The sequence below is a fragment of the Primulina eburnea genome, chromosome 8 (genome assembly GCF_022965805.1).
Source record: "Primulina eburnea isolate SZY01 chromosome 8, ASM2296580v1, whole genome shotgun sequence".
NCBI classification, from domain to species: domain Eukaryota; kingdom Viridiplantae; phylum Streptophyta; class Magnoliopsida; order Lamiales; family Gesneriaceae; genus Primulina; species Primulina eburnea.
Genome location: NC_133108.1, coordinates 43,962,094 through 43,982,179, shown reverse-complemented (window position 1 = coordinate 43,982,179; position 20,086 = coordinate 43,962,094). Strand labels below are relative to the sequence as shown.

General features: G+C 35.5%; 2 protein-coding genes across 2 annotated transcripts; one reads left to right on the top strand and one right to left on the bottom strand.

The window, feature by feature from the left end:
* Positions 1-1,057: 1,057 nt before the first annotated feature.
* Positions 1,058-3,941, bottom strand: LOC140840140 (rho GTPase-activating protein 2-like). Its single transcript, XM_073207278.1, has 4 exons — positions 3,507-3,941; positions 2,357-2,477; positions 1,913-2,266; positions 1,058-1,815 (listed from the first exon to the last, which is right to left on the bottom strand). Exons 1-4 carry the CDS (start codon positions 3,899-3,901, stop codon positions 1,246-1,248), a joined length of 1,440 nt encoding a protein of 479 aa, XP_073063379.1. The 5' UTR covers positions 3,902-3,941; the 3' UTR covers positions 1,058-1,245.
* A 2,597-nt stretch (positions 3,942-6,538) lies between these two features.
* Positions 6,539-19,970, top strand: LOC140840141 (sister-chromatid cohesion protein 3-like). Its single transcript, XM_073207280.1, has 23 exons — positions 6,539-6,778; positions 6,910-7,102; positions 7,683-7,795; positions 7,874-7,966; positions 8,222-8,380; positions 10,926-10,927; positions 11,912-12,148; positions 12,254-12,398; positions 12,495-12,673; positions 12,785-12,930; positions 13,029-13,156; positions 13,840-14,013; positions 14,159-14,320; positions 14,394-14,594; positions 14,666-14,803; positions 14,884-15,087; positions 15,219-15,363; positions 16,694-16,800; positions 17,089-17,223; positions 17,436-17,701; positions 18,289-18,413; positions 19,304-19,612; positions 19,716-19,970. Exons 1-23 carry the CDS (start codon positions 6,734-6,736, stop codon positions 19,727-19,729), a joined length of 3,420 nt encoding a protein of 1,139 aa, XP_073063381.1. The 5' UTR covers positions 6,539-6,733; the 3' UTR covers positions 19,730-19,970.
* Positions 19,971-20,086: the final 116 nt, after the last annotated feature.

Here is a 20,086-nt window from a genome sequence, read left to right as displayed (position 1 = left end):
CTTGTTTACAATCTTAAATTTTTTTTATTTTTTATTTCTTGGTTTTTTGAGATTCAAAAAATAACGAATCTCATGAAATTTGATGAATCGTTCGTACATATACATACAAATGCATGTATACGTATAAGAAATATAGAATATTTGGTAATTAAACGCAACACTTAAAAAGTGATAATTGTAATTTGTACAAAGCTTTGCAATTATACTGATTTTTGTTTTTACTTTATAGTTAAAGCTTCTCATTGTCATCAACACATATATGATATATTACATAAATATTTTATCTGTAATTTTTTTTAAATCAATTTTGACATTGCTTTCAAATCTCATTATAGTTTAATTAACTTAAATAAGAAATCAATCTTGGTAGTAAAAAAAAAATATCGTACAAACAAACATATTTTTATAAAAAAAGGATTATTTCAATTTAAATATTATATTGTAAAATATAAATAAATAAGCATCTTTTTTATATTACTCATTCATGGTTTATTGAACTTTAAATTTCAACAAGTAGAATCACTAACAAAAATAATAACTTCCCCATCATCAATAAGCATCTAGGTTCAAGATGCAGGAGGCAAGCTAGCTCGATCGACGGGATATTTGAGAGAATAATTTTGGTCAAATTTAATTTTTTTTTAAAACGATCATTTTCAATTGTATTTGAGGCGAGAATATCATTTTAAAAAAAATGTTTCACCAATGTTATTTTGCTAACTACCCCTCGATTGGCAATATACTAAATATGAATTGATTACAATCTCTAAAGTTATTAAGTTAGGCAAATGCAATAGATCAGGAAATGATTTCTTATGAAATGACGGGCACCCATAAAATAACTTAGTCACATTATTCCAAAGAACTCATAATTGATTACTGGCTTGTTGAAATAGAATCACTCACTGGTTACTGATTCTTCTAAAACACACTCACTTACCCCACTCGACATGTATTACATTTTTTGCTACACATTTACATATGGTATAACAAACCTTAAACTCTAATTATTTGACAAGTAAATATTTACATAATTGAAATTGTTATACAATATATATGTGTAGCACAAAATAAAGAAGAAGATTTCATTCCGAGCAAAAGGCTCTGGTTCAGCCTGAACTGAAAAGTGACATACAACAATCAGATTAAAATCATTGCAACATGATGAATCCTAAGACTTACCACAGAAATTTACAGAAAATTTGTCTAGCTAGACGAACAGATGCATATGGATCACCAGACTGCTCAGAGATCACAGATTCTGCATGGTTCTCCGTCGTTGCCGGACATGTTTCTTGAATCCATTTTATGGATAACAGAAACCGAACCTGTTTTTGAGTCTTCACCGTTACTCGTGCTAGGTCGAGAACTCTCTTCTCTGTTACCGGATGATGTAAGACAAGAATCTGCAATGAACGTAGAATTACTAGTGGGACTCATATGCTCACTACACAAAATACCTTCTAGTCGTTTCCTGAAGCCGTTTTTGGCAGCAGTCTCATTCTCATCCAGTTGTCTTAAGAAATTCTCTTCTATCCCACTCAACGACTCTACTTCACATCTGTCTTCACTACATGGGCTGTACAGAGCTCCCGAGTCATCCTCTGAGGCCTCTGGGGTAGGTTCATGGCTAGTTTCCATCTCATGTCGACTTTCGTATTTGCCATCAATTTGTGTATCCAAAAAATGAGGCGACAAGGGTGAGTACCCTTCGCCAGCAGCCTCCTCACGTTGACGCAGTGTTCTAATTATCAAAGTCTTCAATAAGTTCATCACTTGAACAGCATGCATGAGAGCTGTCAATGGATCTGACATCTAGCAGAGGACCGCAAAAATAAATCAGCTCAGTCAGTTTAGGTAGAATTAAAAGAGCAGAATTCGAAGATAAACATAGATTGTTTTCATGGATGACCTGAGTCATGTTTGGTGCAAAAACCATAGCGATATTTCTTGCATTCATTTTGTTAAATTCTTCTAGCTCGACAACATCAGCCATGAGGTCAATTGCCCAGCCAATAAGTGCTTTTTCGGTTGGTCTTAGCTGATTAACAAGCTCCACACATTCCTCCTCTTCAACACTGCATTGCAAAACCTGCTCAGGCGAAAGCCCATCAAGAACACCAGATGGGAGCTCCCGAAACCAGGCTTTGATCAAACCTGCCAAGCAGTGGACTTCAATGTCTTCAGGCACGATGCCCCTGTTGAGCTGGTCTCTGACATGTCTCTCTTGGCTATTCTCCGGGTTTATCCGAAAAATTCCCTCAGACTACAAAGATTTCAGATACAGACGTTCAGCACCTAAAGGTCACAATCAGAGAAAAGTTTGGCATGAATTGAAGTCAATGTGTTAGCTCACCTCGAGACCACCTTGTGCATATAGTCTTTCCTGCATTAAAAGCAGAATAGCTGGGACACTGTTACCTCGTGCATCATACGAACACTGCATCGAGTCTGCAGAGACGCCGAATACACTAACACTACAAAATTGAATCCAAGAAGAATGTTACTTGCCGAATATAAATTTTAAAAAACCAACAATCTTTGTTATGAAAACATAATCTCATTCTCAGCAAGTTCCAGTGGCAACAGTGCTGGATGAAATTATAGATATAGGCAGATGCATGCATCAATCATTGATCCATCCCCTTATCAGAAAACATACAACACCTTTAACACACTCAATTCAGTAGTAATGAATCAAACCTTTCGTGGTCTTTGAAGCCATAAAATTTCAATTTTCCAATGCCCACGGAGCTAACCGATAACTTAGTAAAAGAGACTTCATGCGGAAACTATCTTTGGGAATATTACAGGTAAGTTTTTTTTAAAAAAATTGACATGTAGGAAAACCGCCTTGCTCAGCATCTGCTACTAGCTTTCAGGAGTCCATGAATCCTTAAGAGTACAATTTACTAGCTCCATGATGTCCTCTTTTTATAACTATGCTTAGCCAATCTTTATCCATGTTCCACAGGAGATGGAAAAGTTAAAATAGATAAGGATTGCTAATTGTTTTATTAATTCGGGGCCAATAATTCATAGCAAGTTCACGATATTTGATACAAAAGGCTACAGGGCTGTGTGTAATTTAATCAAACAAGATCTAAAGCATGTTCTATTTTCAGCCAAGACCCATATTGCTATTTAAACACAAGTCTTGTTTCCTCCTTTTATCCATAGATTAATTACACTTTACACATTTTCAGAGCATGGGCTAGCAACCATTGCAACATGAGATTCTACTTCTCATATTAAACACAGAAACAATAACCCAATAACCCTCTACATAGAACCGCAGATCTACACTCATAAAATATAAAAGAAAATTACACATCGAAATACTCCTAGAAATCACCAAAAACATGGTCGGGAACATTTGAAAAATTTAGCTCAGTATACACTACAAAAATGAACGGGATTTCGATTTTTTTCATGGTACCCAAAAAGGCGGAATATGAACAAATGGAAGCGAATAAAGCATAAATCTGGAACAACTTTTGACATACCTAGCACTCGGAGCTTTACACGGAACGTCCACCTCAAATTCCACAGGCAGACCCAAAAACCCATGGAATCTGTCAAAAGTGACGTGGGTCAAGTGCTGAACATTGGTGGGCCACCCGATCTCCATGTGACGAACGGCAGATATGACCTCTCTCTCCGCTCTATCCACACGGCAGGCTGACACCATGGACTTCCTCAAAGCCGATAGAATGAAGTCCAGAAGAGACAGCTGCTGGTCTTCCTGCTTCTCCCGCACCTCAGCCACCGCTTTCGAACTCGTACCGCCGTCCCTCGTCACCAAAACCACCCCGGTCATGACTCTCTCTCCCCACCTGTCTAGAACGCCGTCGTTTTGGTCGAGAGAAAAGGTTTCAAACAAGGAAGCTGCAGTTTGCATTAAATACTATATATAATACTCATGTGTTGCATTGAATACAGGTTAGTTGGTTTCTTTTCTTTTTCGGGTTTGATGTGATATTTACTGTTTATTCAAACGGCAGGTTGTTTCAAAATCTCTCCACATTTTTTTCAAATTTTCTTCTAATATCTTTTTTTAAAAAGCATACAAAATTAGACAAAAAAATTTAGGTATTTACTTTGCATATTTTGATATACAAGCTTCTCGACTTTTAATATATTGCCGTTTTTACCGTGCTCTAATGATGTAAGCTTGAAAATATTACAACGGTTAGATATTCCGCGTAACATATAATCGAACATTGTCTTCATCGAACATCCAGACAAGACTCTGTAGGTTTATATGATCATCTCGATATTCACAATAAAAAATAATATTCTTAGTATAAAAAATAATATTTTTCATGGATAAACCAAATAAGAGATCGTCTCACAAAATATGACTCGAGAGACCGTCTCACACAAATTTTTGTAAATATAACTGCTTGCCCGTCGAATTTTTAATAATTTGAAACCTAATAGCTTTCGGTTGGTCACCTGTTTTTTCGTCATTTTATTATATTATTTATTATTTATTTGATTAAATGGCCAACTTATCCTATTAACCTAATAAAATTGGATTTAATAAATTTTTATTTCTTTACTCCATTTGACTTTGGCAATTCGAAATAATTGACAGATTTTAAAATGGACAAATAACTACTTGTTGAAAATAATATATTTGAATATTGAAAAAGTAATAGCTTAATATTTGAATGTTGAAAATAAGAGTTGTAAAGTTAGAAATTTGTGTGTGATGATGTAGGTAATAATGTATTTTATTTTTTGGATTATGTGTAATGAAACTCTATAAATAGATCTCTCATTTGTGAAGAAAATTACAATTGAGTAGAGAGAAAAATATTATAAAGTGTGTAGTTTGGTAAATTTTGAAAGTTTGAGATTTTTACTTTTTATCATAAATTTTTACTTTTTCACAACACTACTGAAATATTACTCATTCTAATCGAATTTTTATATAGACCAAAATAAAGTAAAGTTTGTGATAACGTATGCCCACTGTATTTTATCACATGACCTACAACAGATATGTATTTAATAAAATATACGTTGTCCATTAATACGTATGTCATAATATATTGAACTTTTTATCTATACATTTCTCAAGTTTGAAGACGTTCAAGGCTTTCCCAGTATTTTATTAATAGACAAAAACTTGTGTGAGACGGTCTCACGCGTCATATTTGTGAGACGGATCTATTATTTGGATCATCCATAGAAAAATATTACTTTTTATACTAATAATATTAATTTTTATTGTAAATATCGGTATGGTTGACATGTCTCACATGAGACCTACTCTTATTAATAATCAATGTCTTTCCGCTCGTATCATGTGTTTGTATAGTCATTTTTTTATATAAATTATCTTTTTTTTCAAAAAGTCAAGACCATACTTGTAAAAATAAAACCTAATTAAAATTTTATGATTTTTAATAAATTTCTTGTAAATATTTTTCACATAAAGTTAATTTATCATGCAGAAAGAGAGTTTATATTGGGATTTTTAAAAAATTACCATAATACTAATTTATCTCTATTACACTCAAACTTAATACATGTTTAATATTACACCCAAACTTAATATATAATATAAGATATTACCTAACCCAACTATAAAAGCTCACGACTCCGAAAATAAAATATATTAAAGCACAAAGCAAACTTTAAAAATAAATATATATATATATATATTTCAATTTCCCCCAACATTATATACCCTAATATATTAATAAATTCGATTTGAAAGAGTTCAAGGATAAATATGTAATTAGGAAGGATAGTAGGAGACCGTTGGGAGCCGAGCTGCATTGTCGCCGCAAAATATTTACCTCCAACCTGGGTCTGCCTTTTTACTGTCAACGGATAATAAACAAAAGGGATTTTATTTGTATATTGCTCCCATATCTTCAAAATCATTCTTCTTTAATTAAATTATAATCTCAAAGTTTTGTGAACTCTACCTTATGTAATTCACTAATTTTTTTTTCATAACTAATCATATCTATGTTAGCATGTAGGTATTTGTTATTTATTTTGCGGGCTCGCCAACATGTGTTGTTTGCCGTCAATTTGTGGGAGAAAAATATTATTATAAACTAAGTGAAAATAGATCTTGATTCGAACGTTGATAGTATTCATTTCTGTTTAATGCAATCAAATCGAATAAAAATTGTCGGAAAGACAACTAAATTTTTTCAAATGGTATGAAGACATGAATATGCCACTAAAAATTGAAATACTGTCTTTTACTATATGAAATGTGACTAGAAAGTATACTCTTTGATGAATTGGACAACCACTTCAGTTAATTTCCCCTAATAGACCAGCCAAAACATCAAATTTTTACTTCTATTTTTAAATAATTTTAAAAATTAAATATTCATTGCACACACAAAAAATGCAACAATTACTAATTATATGTAATATTTCATATTTAAGAAGTACAAAAGATATTAAAACAAATTTTAAAAATAAAAACGATTAAAATATTTATTTGTTATTATATGGAAAAAAATATCAGGTAAAAAAATAAAAATCTTACTAGTAAATTAACCAACGAGCAGTCGCACGCACGCACTCACTCTGAAGAGTAAAAATTTGGAATTCCCGCTCCGCTGTCATTTTGCTTCAAGCACAATTTTCCTTTGGCGGGAAGATCAGTTCCCTCTTCAGAGCAGAGGATTCGCGAACACGTAAACGAACTCCATCCACCATTGTCGTGGTTTCTGTCGCCGCCGCTAGTTATTTCATGGAAGAAGAACCAGTAGCGCCGGACACCGTGGCTCGTCGTTCGGTTAGTAAATTAACCATCACTAGTGACCGTATTACCGCTCGATTATGATGTAGAACTTCCATTATCTAGTATTATTATTATGATTATTTTTTCACTTTTTTTGCGTTTTTATGATGTCTGTGTTTGAGTAGAAAAGGGCTAGGGCTCCGGTTAGGTCTGCCGATTTCACGCGCACGGACAAAGTTGACGTGGGATTGGAGGAGGAGAAGGAAGAATCTTCTGATGATTTCCAAGAACATCGCCGAAAATATAAGCGTAATAAGGCTACTGAAGATGCATCGACCTCGGCTGCAGTGGCTCGCAAAACTGACAAGAGCTTAATTGGTAACCTGAACTTTTCTTTACGTTTTTTAATTTACTTTTTTTAGTGGTAGGGTTTTTGGATTACCACAGCTATGTTACTGGAGTAAACAGAAAGATTCCCAACTCGAACTGAAGCATTTGAATCTCAACTATAAACCTCCAATCTCTGAAACCAAACTACCCCGTGGCTGGTGGCAGTTGCGACGGTGTGTGATAGATTTTCCTACCCGCCTCGTGGAGCTGGACCAATATTTATGACCTAATTTGTGATTATCTTAGTTATATATAGTGACATTTCGTATTTTATTTAATAAACTGCAATTGTTTCATAACGCGAGTCTTATTTTTTTCTCACTCGAGAGCTGGCCATAGTGGGGAATGTTGAGCTATGTATCAGTTTATTAAATTTGGTGAATTGTTCAAAAAGCTCTCTGTTTTTAAAACCTTTTAGGTGATGTTGCTTTTCTTATTTATCTTATAATCTCATGTTAAGTGGGCTCTACGGAGTTTTGCCTTTTTCCTGTTAGTGTTTATTTTCCAACATGCATATTAGTAGGCATACTGCTTGCTTGCCTTAATAAAAAAGGAAATGAGTTTGCAGAAGCTATCAAAAGTGATGGGAAAGGAATTCCTGATGTGGTCAAAAGATGGGTCGAACTGTATGAGAGAAACCAAAAGTCTGCAACAGCTGAGCTATTAACTTTACTTTTTGAGGTCATTATATTTTGTAAATGATTATATTATTTTTTTCATAATTCACTCTGTAACTAATACTGCTATAATCACTTGTAGGCATGCGGAGCAAAGTATCATCTTCATGAAGAGGATCTAGATGAGACCGATGTTGATGACGTTGTTGTTTCTCTCGTTAATATGGCCAGAAAAGTATTCTCTGTTTTTTTTAAATTTTAAGTTTTCCTTGTGTATATTTTCTTTCCTTGGTATTCATTTGTATATAATTGGATGTCAGTGGGATTATTTTTCTAATTTATGAACAGTATTATATTTCATCTTTGAATTATATGGTAGTTTAACTTCAATTTTCCTCTACGACTTCACAAATTAATGCAATCTGTGCAGTAAACGTAAATACAAAGAAGCTAAGAGACATTAGTTTTTTCTTAATTTCTTGGAATATAGGGTGAAATTGAAGATTATCAAAGTTCAAAGCGGGACTTCAAGAATTTCAAAGATAATCTTGTCTATTTTTGGGACAATGTGGTAAGTGAATGCCAAAATGGACCACTGTTTGATCAGTCACTCTTTGATAAGTGCCTGGACTACATTATTGCGTTGTCTGTTAGGTGAGTTTTTAAATAATGTAGGGCCCACGCTGAATTTTATATTCCGTAATAACGAATCCCACATCGAAAAACTTAGAAAAATGATTGAAGGTTTTAGTTATAAATAGAGCTCAATTCCTTCAGTTATTGTATCCCAAAATCAAAAGCTTTTCAGTTTTGATAAAAAGAGAGTGTATTTTTTTCTTGAGTGCGGGAATTCTCTTTTGTGAGTTAGAGAAAATATTTTCTCGGTATACTCGGGGTTGGGATTGTGAGATATTGAGTGTATTGGTGTATACACTTGTTGTAATATTTCTCCCGGTTATAAAAGTTGCAGTGCTCCGTGGATGTAGCCTATATTGGGTGAACCACGTAAATCTTTGTGTTCTTGTTGGTTGTTTTATTCCGCATTTTTGGGTACTATATTATCATCGTGATCGGCATCGCTTCGGGGGGTAATTCCCCAACAACTGGTATCAGAGCCTTGTTGTGAAAATTCTGAAAAATTCTGAGTATGCTCTGTGGTTGCAGCTTTGTCTGATCTTCCACATCAGAAAAGATTTTTTAGATTTCCTGTTAAGGCTAGAGAAGTGATGGCCGGAGATGATGGATCGGGACCGGGAATCAACAAGTTCGACGGAACAGATTTTTCGTTCTGGCGGTTACAGATTAGAGATTATCTGTATAGCAGGAAGTTGCATCAACCTCTATCTGGAAAGAAGCCAGAAAAGATGGAGGATGATGACTGGAAGCTTCTTGACCGACAAGTGTTAGGGGTAATACGATTGACCCTAACGAAGAACGTGGCACATAACGTGGCGGAGGCAAAAACAACTGAGGAGATGATGTCCATTTTGTCGGACATGTACGAAAAGCCATCGGCAAATAACAAAGTACATCTCATGAAGAAGTTATTCAACTTGAAGATGGGAGAAGGTGCTTCGGTGGCTAAACACATCAATGAATTCAACACGATTGTTTCACAGCTAACATCTGTTGAAATTAAATTTGATGATGAGATTCGGGCACTTATTCTTTTGGCGTCTTTACCAGACAATTGGGAACCAATGCGGGCAGCGGTTAGCAACTCTGTTGGAAAAATAAAGCTACAATTTAATGATGTCAGAGATCAAATTCTTGCCGAGGAAGTTCGCAAGATGGATTCTGGTGAAGGAACATCATCAAGTTCTGCTCTAAATCTCGAGAATAGAGGAAGGGGCAGGAGTGGCGAAAAGAGTTTAAACCAATGGCATGGTGGGTCCAAGTCAAGAAATGGAAAAGACAAAAGCAACTTTGAAAAGAATGTGAAGTGCTGGAGCTGTGGTGAGACTGGTCACTTGAAAAAGAATTGCAAATCAACAAAGAACAACGCTAATGTTGTTACTGAGGAGGTACATGATGCTCTGCTATTATCCATGGAAAGCCCTGTTGATTCTTGGGTTATGGACTCGGGAGCTTCGTTTCATACCACTGGTAATCGTGATGTATTCGATAATTACATTGCGGGAGATTACGGAAAAGTTTTCCTGGCTGATGGAAAACCTTTGGAAATAATTGGTATGGGTGATATCCGGATGAAGATGACAAATGGATCTGTCTGGAAAATCAACAAAGTAAGGCATGTACAAAAGTTGACACACAATCTGATTTCAGTGGGACAGCTTGACGACGAAGGCCATAAGGTGACCTTTGGTGATGGTTCCTGGAAAGTGAGAAAGGGAGCCATGATTGTTGCTCGAGGAAAGAAAACTGGAACACTTTATATGACTTCCAGTTTGAGAAATAAATTAGCGGCTGTGGATGCTGGAGCTAATTCAAGTCTATGGCATAGTAGGCTTGGGGATACGAGTGAAAAGGGAATGAAGATGCTTGTTTCAAACGGAAAGCTACCGGGATTAAAGATCGTTGAGCACAAGCTGTGTGAAGCTGTATTTTTTGGAAAGCAGAAAAAGGTGAGCTTTTCAAAAGAGGTCAGAGAACCGATATCGGCGGATTTGGAGCTGGTACATACTGATGTATGTGGACCATCTTCTGTGACATTCCTTGGAGATCACTCAAGATATTATGGCACAACTGTTGACGATTCGAGCAGGAGATTTTGGGTTTATTTTGTAAAAAATAAATCGGATGTTTATGAGACCTTTAAACAGTGGGAGTTAGCCATGGAAGATGTGATGGATTTGCTGTCATCCAATCACATGTGGAGGTTGTCAGAACTTCCTGAAGGTAAAAAGGTTTTACAGAGCAAGTGGGAGTACCGGTTAGAAAATGACGGTAGCAAGCGGTACAAAGAAATACTTGTTGTAAAAGGTGAAAAGAAAGTCATTGGTTACACTGATATTTTCTCTCTGGTGGTAAAGTTAACTACTATCAGGACTGTACTTGGATTGATGGTAAAAGAAGATTTACATCTTGAACAGTTAGATGTAAAGACAATGTTTCTTCATGGTGAGCTAGATGAAGAAATGAATCAATCACAGGGATTTGAAATACGAGAGAAAGAGAAAATGATGTGCAAACTTCAGGAGAGCTTGTATGGTCTCAAACAAGCTCCAAGACAGTGGTACAAGAAGTTTGATGGTGTAATGAATAATGATGGTTTTCTGAGGTATCAGGCTGATCACTGTTGTTATGTGAAGCTTGATGGTTATTATATCATACTACTGATATATGTAAATGATATGTTGATAGCAAGAGCTTGTCTGGTGGAGATTGATAAACTCGAGAAAGAGTTATCAAAAGAATTTGCTTTGAAGGATTTGGGTGCTGCAAAACAAATCCTTGGACTGGAGATCCTTAGAGATCGGGTGAATGGAGTCTTGAAGCTTGAGAAGATTCCTGAAAACAAGAATCCAGCTGATATGCTCACGAAGGCTGTTATCATTGAAAAACTGAAGTTGTGTTTGACTTCAGTTGGTCTCCTGGACTAGCAAAGGAGGTATGAGCTGCTGCACTGATGGTGTGAAGACATGATTGGAATCAAGTCTTCAAGTGGGAGAATTGTTAGGTGAGTTTTTAAATAATGTAGGGCCCACGCTGAATTTTATATTCCGTAATAACGAATCCCACATCGAAAAACTTAGAAAAATGATTGAAGGTTTTAGTTATAAATAGAGCTCAATTCCTTCAGTTATTGTATCCCAAAATCAAAAGCTTTTCAGTTTTGATAAAAAGAGAGTGTATTTTTTTCTTGAGTGCGGGAATTCTCTTTTGTGAGTTAGAGAAAATATTTTCTCGGTATACTCGGGGTTGGGATTGTGAGATATTGAGTGTATTGGTGTATACACTTGTTGTAATATTTCTCCCGGTTATAAAAGTTGCAGTGCTCCGTGGATGTAGCCTATATTGGGTGAACCACGTAAATCTTTGTGTTCTTGTTGGTTGTTTTATTCCGCATTTTTGGGTACTATATTATCATCGTGATCGGCATCGCTTCGGGGGGTAATTCCCCAACATTGTCATGGTAAGAATTTGGAAGTTATTTCTAGGCAATTTCAATCTAAGCTGGTGGCAGCATTTTGCTTACACTTGTCTTGGTATGTGTTAGCACTCCTCCTAGAGTATATCGTCAGATTGCCTCATTGATGGGTCTTCAGCTAGTATCGTCCTTCATCAATGTTGCTAAAATGCTTGGTGCACAGAGAGAAACCACTCAGAGACAGTTGAATGTGGAACAGAAGAAAAAGGTTGAAGGACTTCAAGTAGAATCACTCAGTATACGGTTATCCACAACGCATGATAAGATAACAATCATGGAAGAGATGATGCGGAAAATTTTTACCGGGTATGATTATTAGCCAAAGTGGATTAGTCTTTTTTGTTACTTTTGTTTTGCCTGGGAATTCATGTTCGCTTGTTTAATTTATACGAGAAACATTATTTCTTGAAGGCTATTTGTACATCGTTATCGAGACATTGATCCAGATATCCGAATGTCATGCATAGAGTCACTTGGGGTGTGGGTACTTTCATATCCCTCACTGTTCTTGCAGGATTTGTATTTGAAATATCTTGGATGGACACTAAACGACAAAGTAAGTTATAAATGGTGAATGTAAATTATTGAAAGGGTGATAAGCTTTTATTTTCCCATGTTAACTCGACATTTTTCTTTTTATCTTCATTTGAAGAGTGCTGGTGTAAGAAAGGCTTCTGTTATGGCATTGCAAAATCTTTATGAGGTGGACGATAATGTGCCATCACTTAACCTTTTCACTGAGAGATTTTACAAACGGATGCTTGAACTTGCTGACGACATTGATATTTCTGTGTCAGTATGTGCAATAGGACTTGTAAAACAGCTCTTGAGGTAAGTTAGGAATGACTAATCTTGCCAATTAATTGTGGTTTTGAAATTGTTTTCCATTCATGGTGATTAGACATAACATTATTTTGACAAGTATGTTTGGGTATATTGCAGGCATCAACTTGTGCCTGATGAAGAACTAGGTTCCTTATATGATTTATTGATTGATGATCCACCAGAAGTTAGGCATGCAATTGGAGCATTGGTTTATGATCATTTGATTGCGCAGAAATTCAATGATTCACGACCTCGCTCAACAGGTTTCTTTCACCTGTTTACTAATGCTTTTGCTTCTTCTTTTTTTTTTTCCTTTTTTCTTTTGGCATTTTTTTGTCTAAGTAAGAGGTTTCTGTTGCAGGCGGTGATAACAATTGTTCAGAGATTCATATCAATAGAATGCTACAGATACTAAAAGAATTTTCAGCAGACCCTGTTTTGAGTTCATACGTCATCGATGATGTGTGGGATTATATGGGGGCCATAAAAGTAAGTTACATAGATTAATGGAAATCATTTATACTGTAATTTTGTGCTTTCAACTTCAGTTTCCTTACTGTTGAGTTGTAGTTGAAGACGCAGAAGGTAAATGTGTAGTTATGTCCAAGATTAATGAGGTCCTCCACCACTTTAACTCTTTTCCAAATTTGAATATAATTGAAAGAAAGTAAGAAAAGCAGAAGAATATAGGGATATGAGTCAGGACCTTTTATAACTAACCATAATTTTCTTCCTAAGAAACTTTATTGTTAATAAATATAAATATATTTTGGTGTACTAACCAATGATGTATAACTGTAAAGAGTCTTTAGCATACATTTTTGATGATGACGATGACCATTCATAGTTGACATAATCAATAGTTTCGATGCTCCTTTCAAATTTTTAAGTTTTGATATTTGGTTTTGAGGTTGTTATTTCTTCATTTCTTCTGGGGTATCGATACATTACGATATATCACCTTTATTTTCATTTCTCGCACAACTAACATGTAAATATATGTGCATCAATTGATATTATGAAACCTCAATAATCTGGATATCAAGCGACGATCTTTTTTCCCCCAAAAATTTGAATAGAGCGTCAACAAATTTTTTACATATTGGTGCTGATCTTTGTTAATCTGGCCGAGACCTGGCTTGTTTTTGCTGAATGTGTTGTGTTTCTTGCAGGATTGGAAGTGCATCATTCACATGCTTCTGGAGGACAGCCCTTCATCTGAGCTTGAAGAAGCAGATGCTACGAATTTGATTAGGCTTCTGTTTGCGTCCATAAAAAAGGCAGTAGGAGAAAGAATTGTTCCTGCGACTGATAATAGAAACCCTCATCTGACTAAAGCTCAAAAGGTTTGTAAGATTTCAGTTGCATCCCCTTCTTGTCACTTGGACTTTCATTTTGCACTGATTGCCTATGTGTTTTCCCTCGTTCTATATCGTTCTTTCTTTATCATACTAGAATTATGTTTTAAGTTTTTGTCAAAAAAATTTCCAGGAAATGTTTGAAAACAATAAACGAGACATAACTGTTGCCACGATGAAAACCTATCCTCAACTCCTACGAAAATTTTTGTCTGACAAGGACAAAGTGGCAGCCCTTGTTGAAATTATTGTTCACATGAATCTGGAGCTTTATTCACTAAAGAGACAAGAACAGGTATGATTATAAATCACTTGGCTATGCTAACTTACCACGGAGTAGATTAAGTATATATGCCTTCTCTTTTCAGAATTTTAAGGCTACTCTTCAAATTATGAGGGAGGCCTTTTTTAAGCATGGTGATAAAGATGCTCTGCGATCATGCGTAAAAGCATTTAAGTTCTGTGCCACTGAGAGCCAAGGAGAGTTGCAAGATTTTGGTCAGAATCAGGTCAAGGAGATTGAGGACGAGATAATGGTGAAATTAAAGTCTGCATTGAAAGATGTTGCGGTATAGACTGTTCTTCTTATTTTCTCTATAAATTAGTGAAGTTGTGAGAGTTGACATGTTTTTCTCTGCAGAATGGTGGTGACGAATACTCTCTGCTAGTAAATCTTAAAAGGCTGTATGAAATTCAGTTATCTCGTAAAGTTCCTCTTGAAAGCTTGTATCAAGATCTGGTGCATATTCTTCAAAGTTTCAGAAACATAGACGAGGAGGTCCGTGCTTTGTATGTAATTTTTGTAAAACTGATGTCTCTTTTGCACTTGCTGATCATCAGATGCTTGTGCTCATTCAGGTTATTGCCTTCCTGCTTCTGAATATGTTTCTACATGTTTCCTGGTGCCTACAATCTGTCGTGTCCATTGAAACAGTGTCGGAGACATTTGTATCTTCCCTTTTATGGAAACGAAATGCCTTGTTGGAACAACTTGAGTACTTTCTTCAAACTCCCATTAAAATAAATGTTGATGGAGGATCTGGAAATCAGCTAGCATATAGAGTAAGCCCATTTTGTGGTGATTACATATTTATGCATTTGTTTTTATTTCTGCATTCCTTTTATGCGTTCTAAGCTGTGTTTTTAGTTTTTACATGAAACAAAGATTAACGACTTTGTTATGTAATCTACAGGTCTGTGCTATCCTTGCTGATATTTGGTGTTTGTTCAAAAAGACTAAATTTAATTCAACTAAGCTAGAGATATTAGGGTACCGCGCAGATGAGTCCATCATCGAGAAATACTGGAAAATGTGTGAGCAACTTCTCGATATTTCAGGTAATAAGACAAGTACGTTTGTTGGCTAGATGGAGATTTACTTTTTTGGCATATTTATAAGTTTGTAATTTGTAATTTAATTCCAAAGGTTATGATCATTTGAAATTTTGTGACACAAGGTTTAGTTCAAGTCCCATGTTTATGCTGTTATTTTTCCCCATTTAGTTTCTGTAAATTTTGGTTGAAACATTGTGATCACTTTCATATCTCTGTATGGCGAAATGATATGTTTGTATGGCCTCTTTGAAGGTCAATTCTTGCTGCACTTTCCAAAATTTGATGTTTATTTCAATACTGCCTTTTGCCTGGCTTATTATACTTGCACATATTGTTTTCCTTCTTTCCCCAACATTGACATTTCTGTCCCTGAAAAAGCATAAACATCGATAGAAAGAGAAATAATTTTCTGGAATAACATCACACAGAAACATAGATAGAAAGAGAAATCATTTAATACTTCATTTATGCAAATAACTAATTATGCTTTGAATTCAGACATGTCTATTTTGTTGATTTTAAAGGTTAAAGCAAACTGTAATAAAACAAAAACAATTGAAGATACTTACGTGGCACTTATTGATAAAATTAGAAAATAAATACAGTTAGATTTTTAACTTTCAATTTTTCATATCCTATGAATGGAATAACTTCCTATTATCCGCTAATTTTCATCTCTAATCCACACTACTTCACAAACTAAGCAGTTGCAACATTAGGTTCATAAGGTTCTAAACTGCTGTCAAAATTCCTGTCCCACTGAATGATTCTGTTTTTTCCCATCCCAACTTCTACATGAATAAAAAGTGACCTGGTTTTTGAGAGACTATTTTTCTTGTTTATGCTACTGCAAGTAGGAAGTATGTTTGGTTCTCAGTATTCATGCAATATGTGCCTTGTTATGTGTCTGGATAGAGATTTTATAATCATTTTCCAATTATCATGTGTTTTTTTAGAGAAAGGAACTTTGCATCGTGGAAAAGGTTTTCTTGTTCAACTTCAAAGTCTTGAGCTTAAGTCGTGGAAATAGCGGATACTCCCATGGGCCAGGCTGCATATGTTTAACTCTTCTGGGTCCCCTTGAGTTCAAGGGCTGTCTGCCCTGAATTTGCTTATGTGCATATACTAGCTGTTTCCATATAGGAACATGCTGTCTTCTCTCTTCTTTTTCAGTTTTCTACATTTGGTTTGTGTTTTGACAAATACTACAATGGCATATACTGTCTGACCATTATTATTTTTCTTTCTCCCCTTCACGGTGATATGCTCCTTTAAAGTAGTCTGTGTTTGTTTAATATCTTCTCATGTGAAGTGCTCATCTCATGCACTGCAGATGATGCAGATGATGAAAATAGCAACAGAGAATATATCGAGGAGACTAATAGAGCTGCTGTCATGTTTGCTCTGGCTAAATTAGTGGCGACAGATTCAGTTCCTAAGGTAGCTATACTAGTTTGTATTTTATTTACCCTGAAGGAGAATAGGATAGCTAATTGATCTGTATTGAAATCTCTTATCCTTCCGCTTGGCTAAACTGCTCTGAATCGAGTTCATTTTAGGCTTCCATTTTTCTCCCTGGGCGTTTGGTCTTGACATGTTTGCTAATTGTTATGGAAATATTGTAGATATTATCATAATGTGTAGCGCCATCTTAAATTGTGTTTTCTTTTTTGTTTCGCCTTGTGATCGAGGAGTTCAGACATTTTCTGTGATTGCCTTCTAATTTAGGAACATCTTGCGCCGGAGATAATTTCTCATCTGGAGACATATGGTTCTAGTGTTACTGAAATTGTAAAGCATCTACTTACTGCTTTGAAGAAAAAAGGAGATATTTCAAGCCTTCTTCTAGAAGCACTTAAAAAGGTCATACAAAGTTAAAGGACTTGCTACTTGATCACTGCTTGATTTTTTTCATATCTAATCCTTCCAATATTATCTTATCTTCTTGGTTTTAGAATTTTGTTCATTTTGCTAATGTAGTCTGTAGTTGATAAAGAAACAGAGTCCTGTAGTTTCTAATTAGCATTTACTATTTTAATGCTATACAATACTTATTTTATATTGTTGTTGGCTAGGCCTACCAAAGGTATCACTTAGTAGTTTCTTCTGGCAATGATAAATCATTGTCAAGCAAGTCATTTCAGGAATGTAAAGATTTGGCTGCTCGGCTATCTGGGTCATATGTTGGTGCTGCTCGAAATAAGTACAAATCTGAAATTATGAATATTGTCAAAGAGGGCATCAACTATGCATTCTTGGATGCCCCAAGACAGCTGTCTTTCCTGGATGGTGTGCTGCTGCAGTTTATATCGAAGCTTCCTGTGCCTGATGTACTGGACGTGTAAGAGCTCCATCTATTGTGTATGCATCTAGCAAGCATAAAGATGACTAGTTAAACATTCCGTTCATACCAATTCCTTGTTTCAGGGGTATAAAAACATCATGTTTGTGGAGTGTGGTTTATGTGATCTTAAGTTTCTTAAACCACCCGAAAAACATGGTGCTCATGTTTTGAGCGACATGAAATGCGTCCACTAGAATGTGTGAATATAATGTGATTGAACAAGGATCCTAGCACTCTGATGCTCCTTAATAAGCATCAAAAGTAGTGAATAATGAAAACAACGAGTTGAACTTGCTTGCCATTTATTAGTCAAAGCTGACTTCTATCTGCTTATATCATTATGTTATGAACTATTTGTGTCTGCTTAAATTTATATCCGGGCCCAAAGGCCCCAAACAATTAGAAACAGCAAGTTATTTTTAGGTTTATGAGAATCTTGTCACTTTCTAAATATATAAATGTACTCGGGGTGTATCTCTGAATTGTCGACCTGTCTCACTTATTCAGTGCAAATTCCTGCTGAGGCAATGATTGGAAATATTCCTAATTCTATCAAGTTAATGCTTTATGCACTTTCTTATTAGAATGAGAGGAGTAGAAAGAAGAACTGAAAATGTGAATATGGATGAAGATCCTAGTGGGTGGCGCCCCTATTTGACCTTTCTAGACAACCTTCGCGAGAAATATGTGAGAAACGAAGCTGTAAAAGGTATCACTATGCTTCTGCTTTTTTGCATTTTATTTCCTCTCCATCTCTTAATTCTCCAATATTTTTTTATTTTTTTTATTGTAAAGCACGCATTATCTTATTTAAGCATTTCACATCTTTAATTAAAGGAAGGCTGTTTTGATCTTCTTGCCATTTGCATCTGTGATTTGAACATTACCATGGATCTGGCGTTCTAGATTTTGTGCTTGTTTTTATCACTTTTGATGGAAGATGTACTCCACTGAAATATCTTTTGACATCTTATAGGTAACTTGTACTGTCATTTGCGCACCCCGCAAGTACTTAAATGCACACGAACTGCAGGATTCCCATATATAGTGTTTAATTCTTTCAAGACTAAATCACGACACTTCTATGCATATTAGGCACTCAGTGTTTGGGTGAATAAATTTGTGAGCTGTGGCCTTCACCATTAAAGACAAAGATGCATTTACTTGGTAAACTTGCTATTTTCTCAAGTTATTCTGGTCAACGTTATGTGACTTGATCATTGAGATGATAGTATGATGTATTCTTCCATGTCATTTAACTGCTTGGTGGAAGCCGTTTATTTTGATATGCTAAATTGTAAAATAGCGTTTAATGGATGCATTAAAACTTAAGACCGTGATTCATTGTATAAAACCAACTCATCAATTTAATAATATTTTACCTTAAAATCAAACTCTGGCAAGTTGTTGCTAGCAGTCACAATTCCTTTTAGAAGATCACCCATGCCCCGATAAGGCCGACTTACTAACCAAGGCTGGAAGTGTGCCACATGCTGTATCGGGGTCATTTTTGTGTGCTGTCCATGGTAGATCGTAGTTTGAGGTTTTCAGGACCCTCCATTGCTACAATGTAATTCAAAGTTCTCTTTCATGTTGTAGATGTTAAAGAAGGAATATCTGCGAGACGTCGAGGTCGCCCTCGTAAGAATCAAAATCTACCAGGTAAAAGGCTTTTTGATGAGCAAAGTTCAAGTGGAGAGGATGATTCAATCAGTGGATCCGATCAAGATGCTGCTGTCGAAGAAAAACAAGACGAAGATGAAGAGGAAGCACCTCTGATACATTCACTTAGAGCATCATCCAAGCTCAGATCTTTAAGGGTGGTATCAAAGGAGGACAAGAGGGACAAGACAAAAACAGTTGATTCTGGTCAAGCCACGGAAGATATGGCTACCCCAAAAACTTCAGGTTCCTACACACGCACACTTTAGATAAACATCATATTATATTTATCTATTGATATACGTGAATAAAAAATCAGCCATATTGAGGCATCACTTTTTGGGTGTAGGAGCTTCCAGTTAGCAACATTTGAGTGGACTTGAGACCAAGAACATGGACTGAAGACAGCATAATGAAACTGCTTGTAAATTATGATGTGTAGCCGCTTGTGTTAGATTACCCTGTAGATGTATGTACTATGTACAGATGTGGGATTTAGTTGATACATTCATTGTCTGAAGAATTGTCCTGATATACTTTTGAGTGCATTGGTTTGTACTGGAATGTGCAGATGAAATAGAAATCAACGGGGATAACATTTACATGTCACATACCTTTTTGGGTGTTCCAATATTTTGTTTTATATGTACAAGTAAATTTTCTTTATAAACAGATCAATGAGACCCCTTATACCGATGTGTAATTTAGCAACAAAATGAA

Coding starts and splice junctions, on each gene's coding strand:
- LOC140840140 (XM_073207278.1), bottom strand. CDS start 3,901: ATGCAAACTGCAGCTTCCTTGTTTGAAACCTTTTCTCTCGACCAAAAC. Junction 2,478..3,506: donor TGTAAAGCTCCGAGTGCTAG/GTATGTCAAAAG, acceptor TCAATTTTGTAG/TGTTAGTGTATTCGGCGTCT. Junction 2,267..2,356: donor ATGCACAAGGTGGTCTCGAG/GTGAGCTAACAC, acceptor AAATCTTTGTAG/TCTGAGGGAATTTTTCGGAT.
- LOC140840141 (XM_073207280.1), top strand. CDS start 6,734: ATGGAAGAAGAACCAGTAGCGCCGGACACCGTGGCTCGTCGTTCG. Junction 7,796..7,873: donor TATTAACTTTACTTTTTGAG/GTCATTATATTT, acceptor AATCACTTGTAG/GCATGCGGAGCAAAGTATCA. Junction 15,088..15,218: donor GAAATCAGCTAGCATATAGA/GTAAGCCCATTT, acceptor TGTAATCTACAG/GTCTGTGCTATCCTTGCTGA.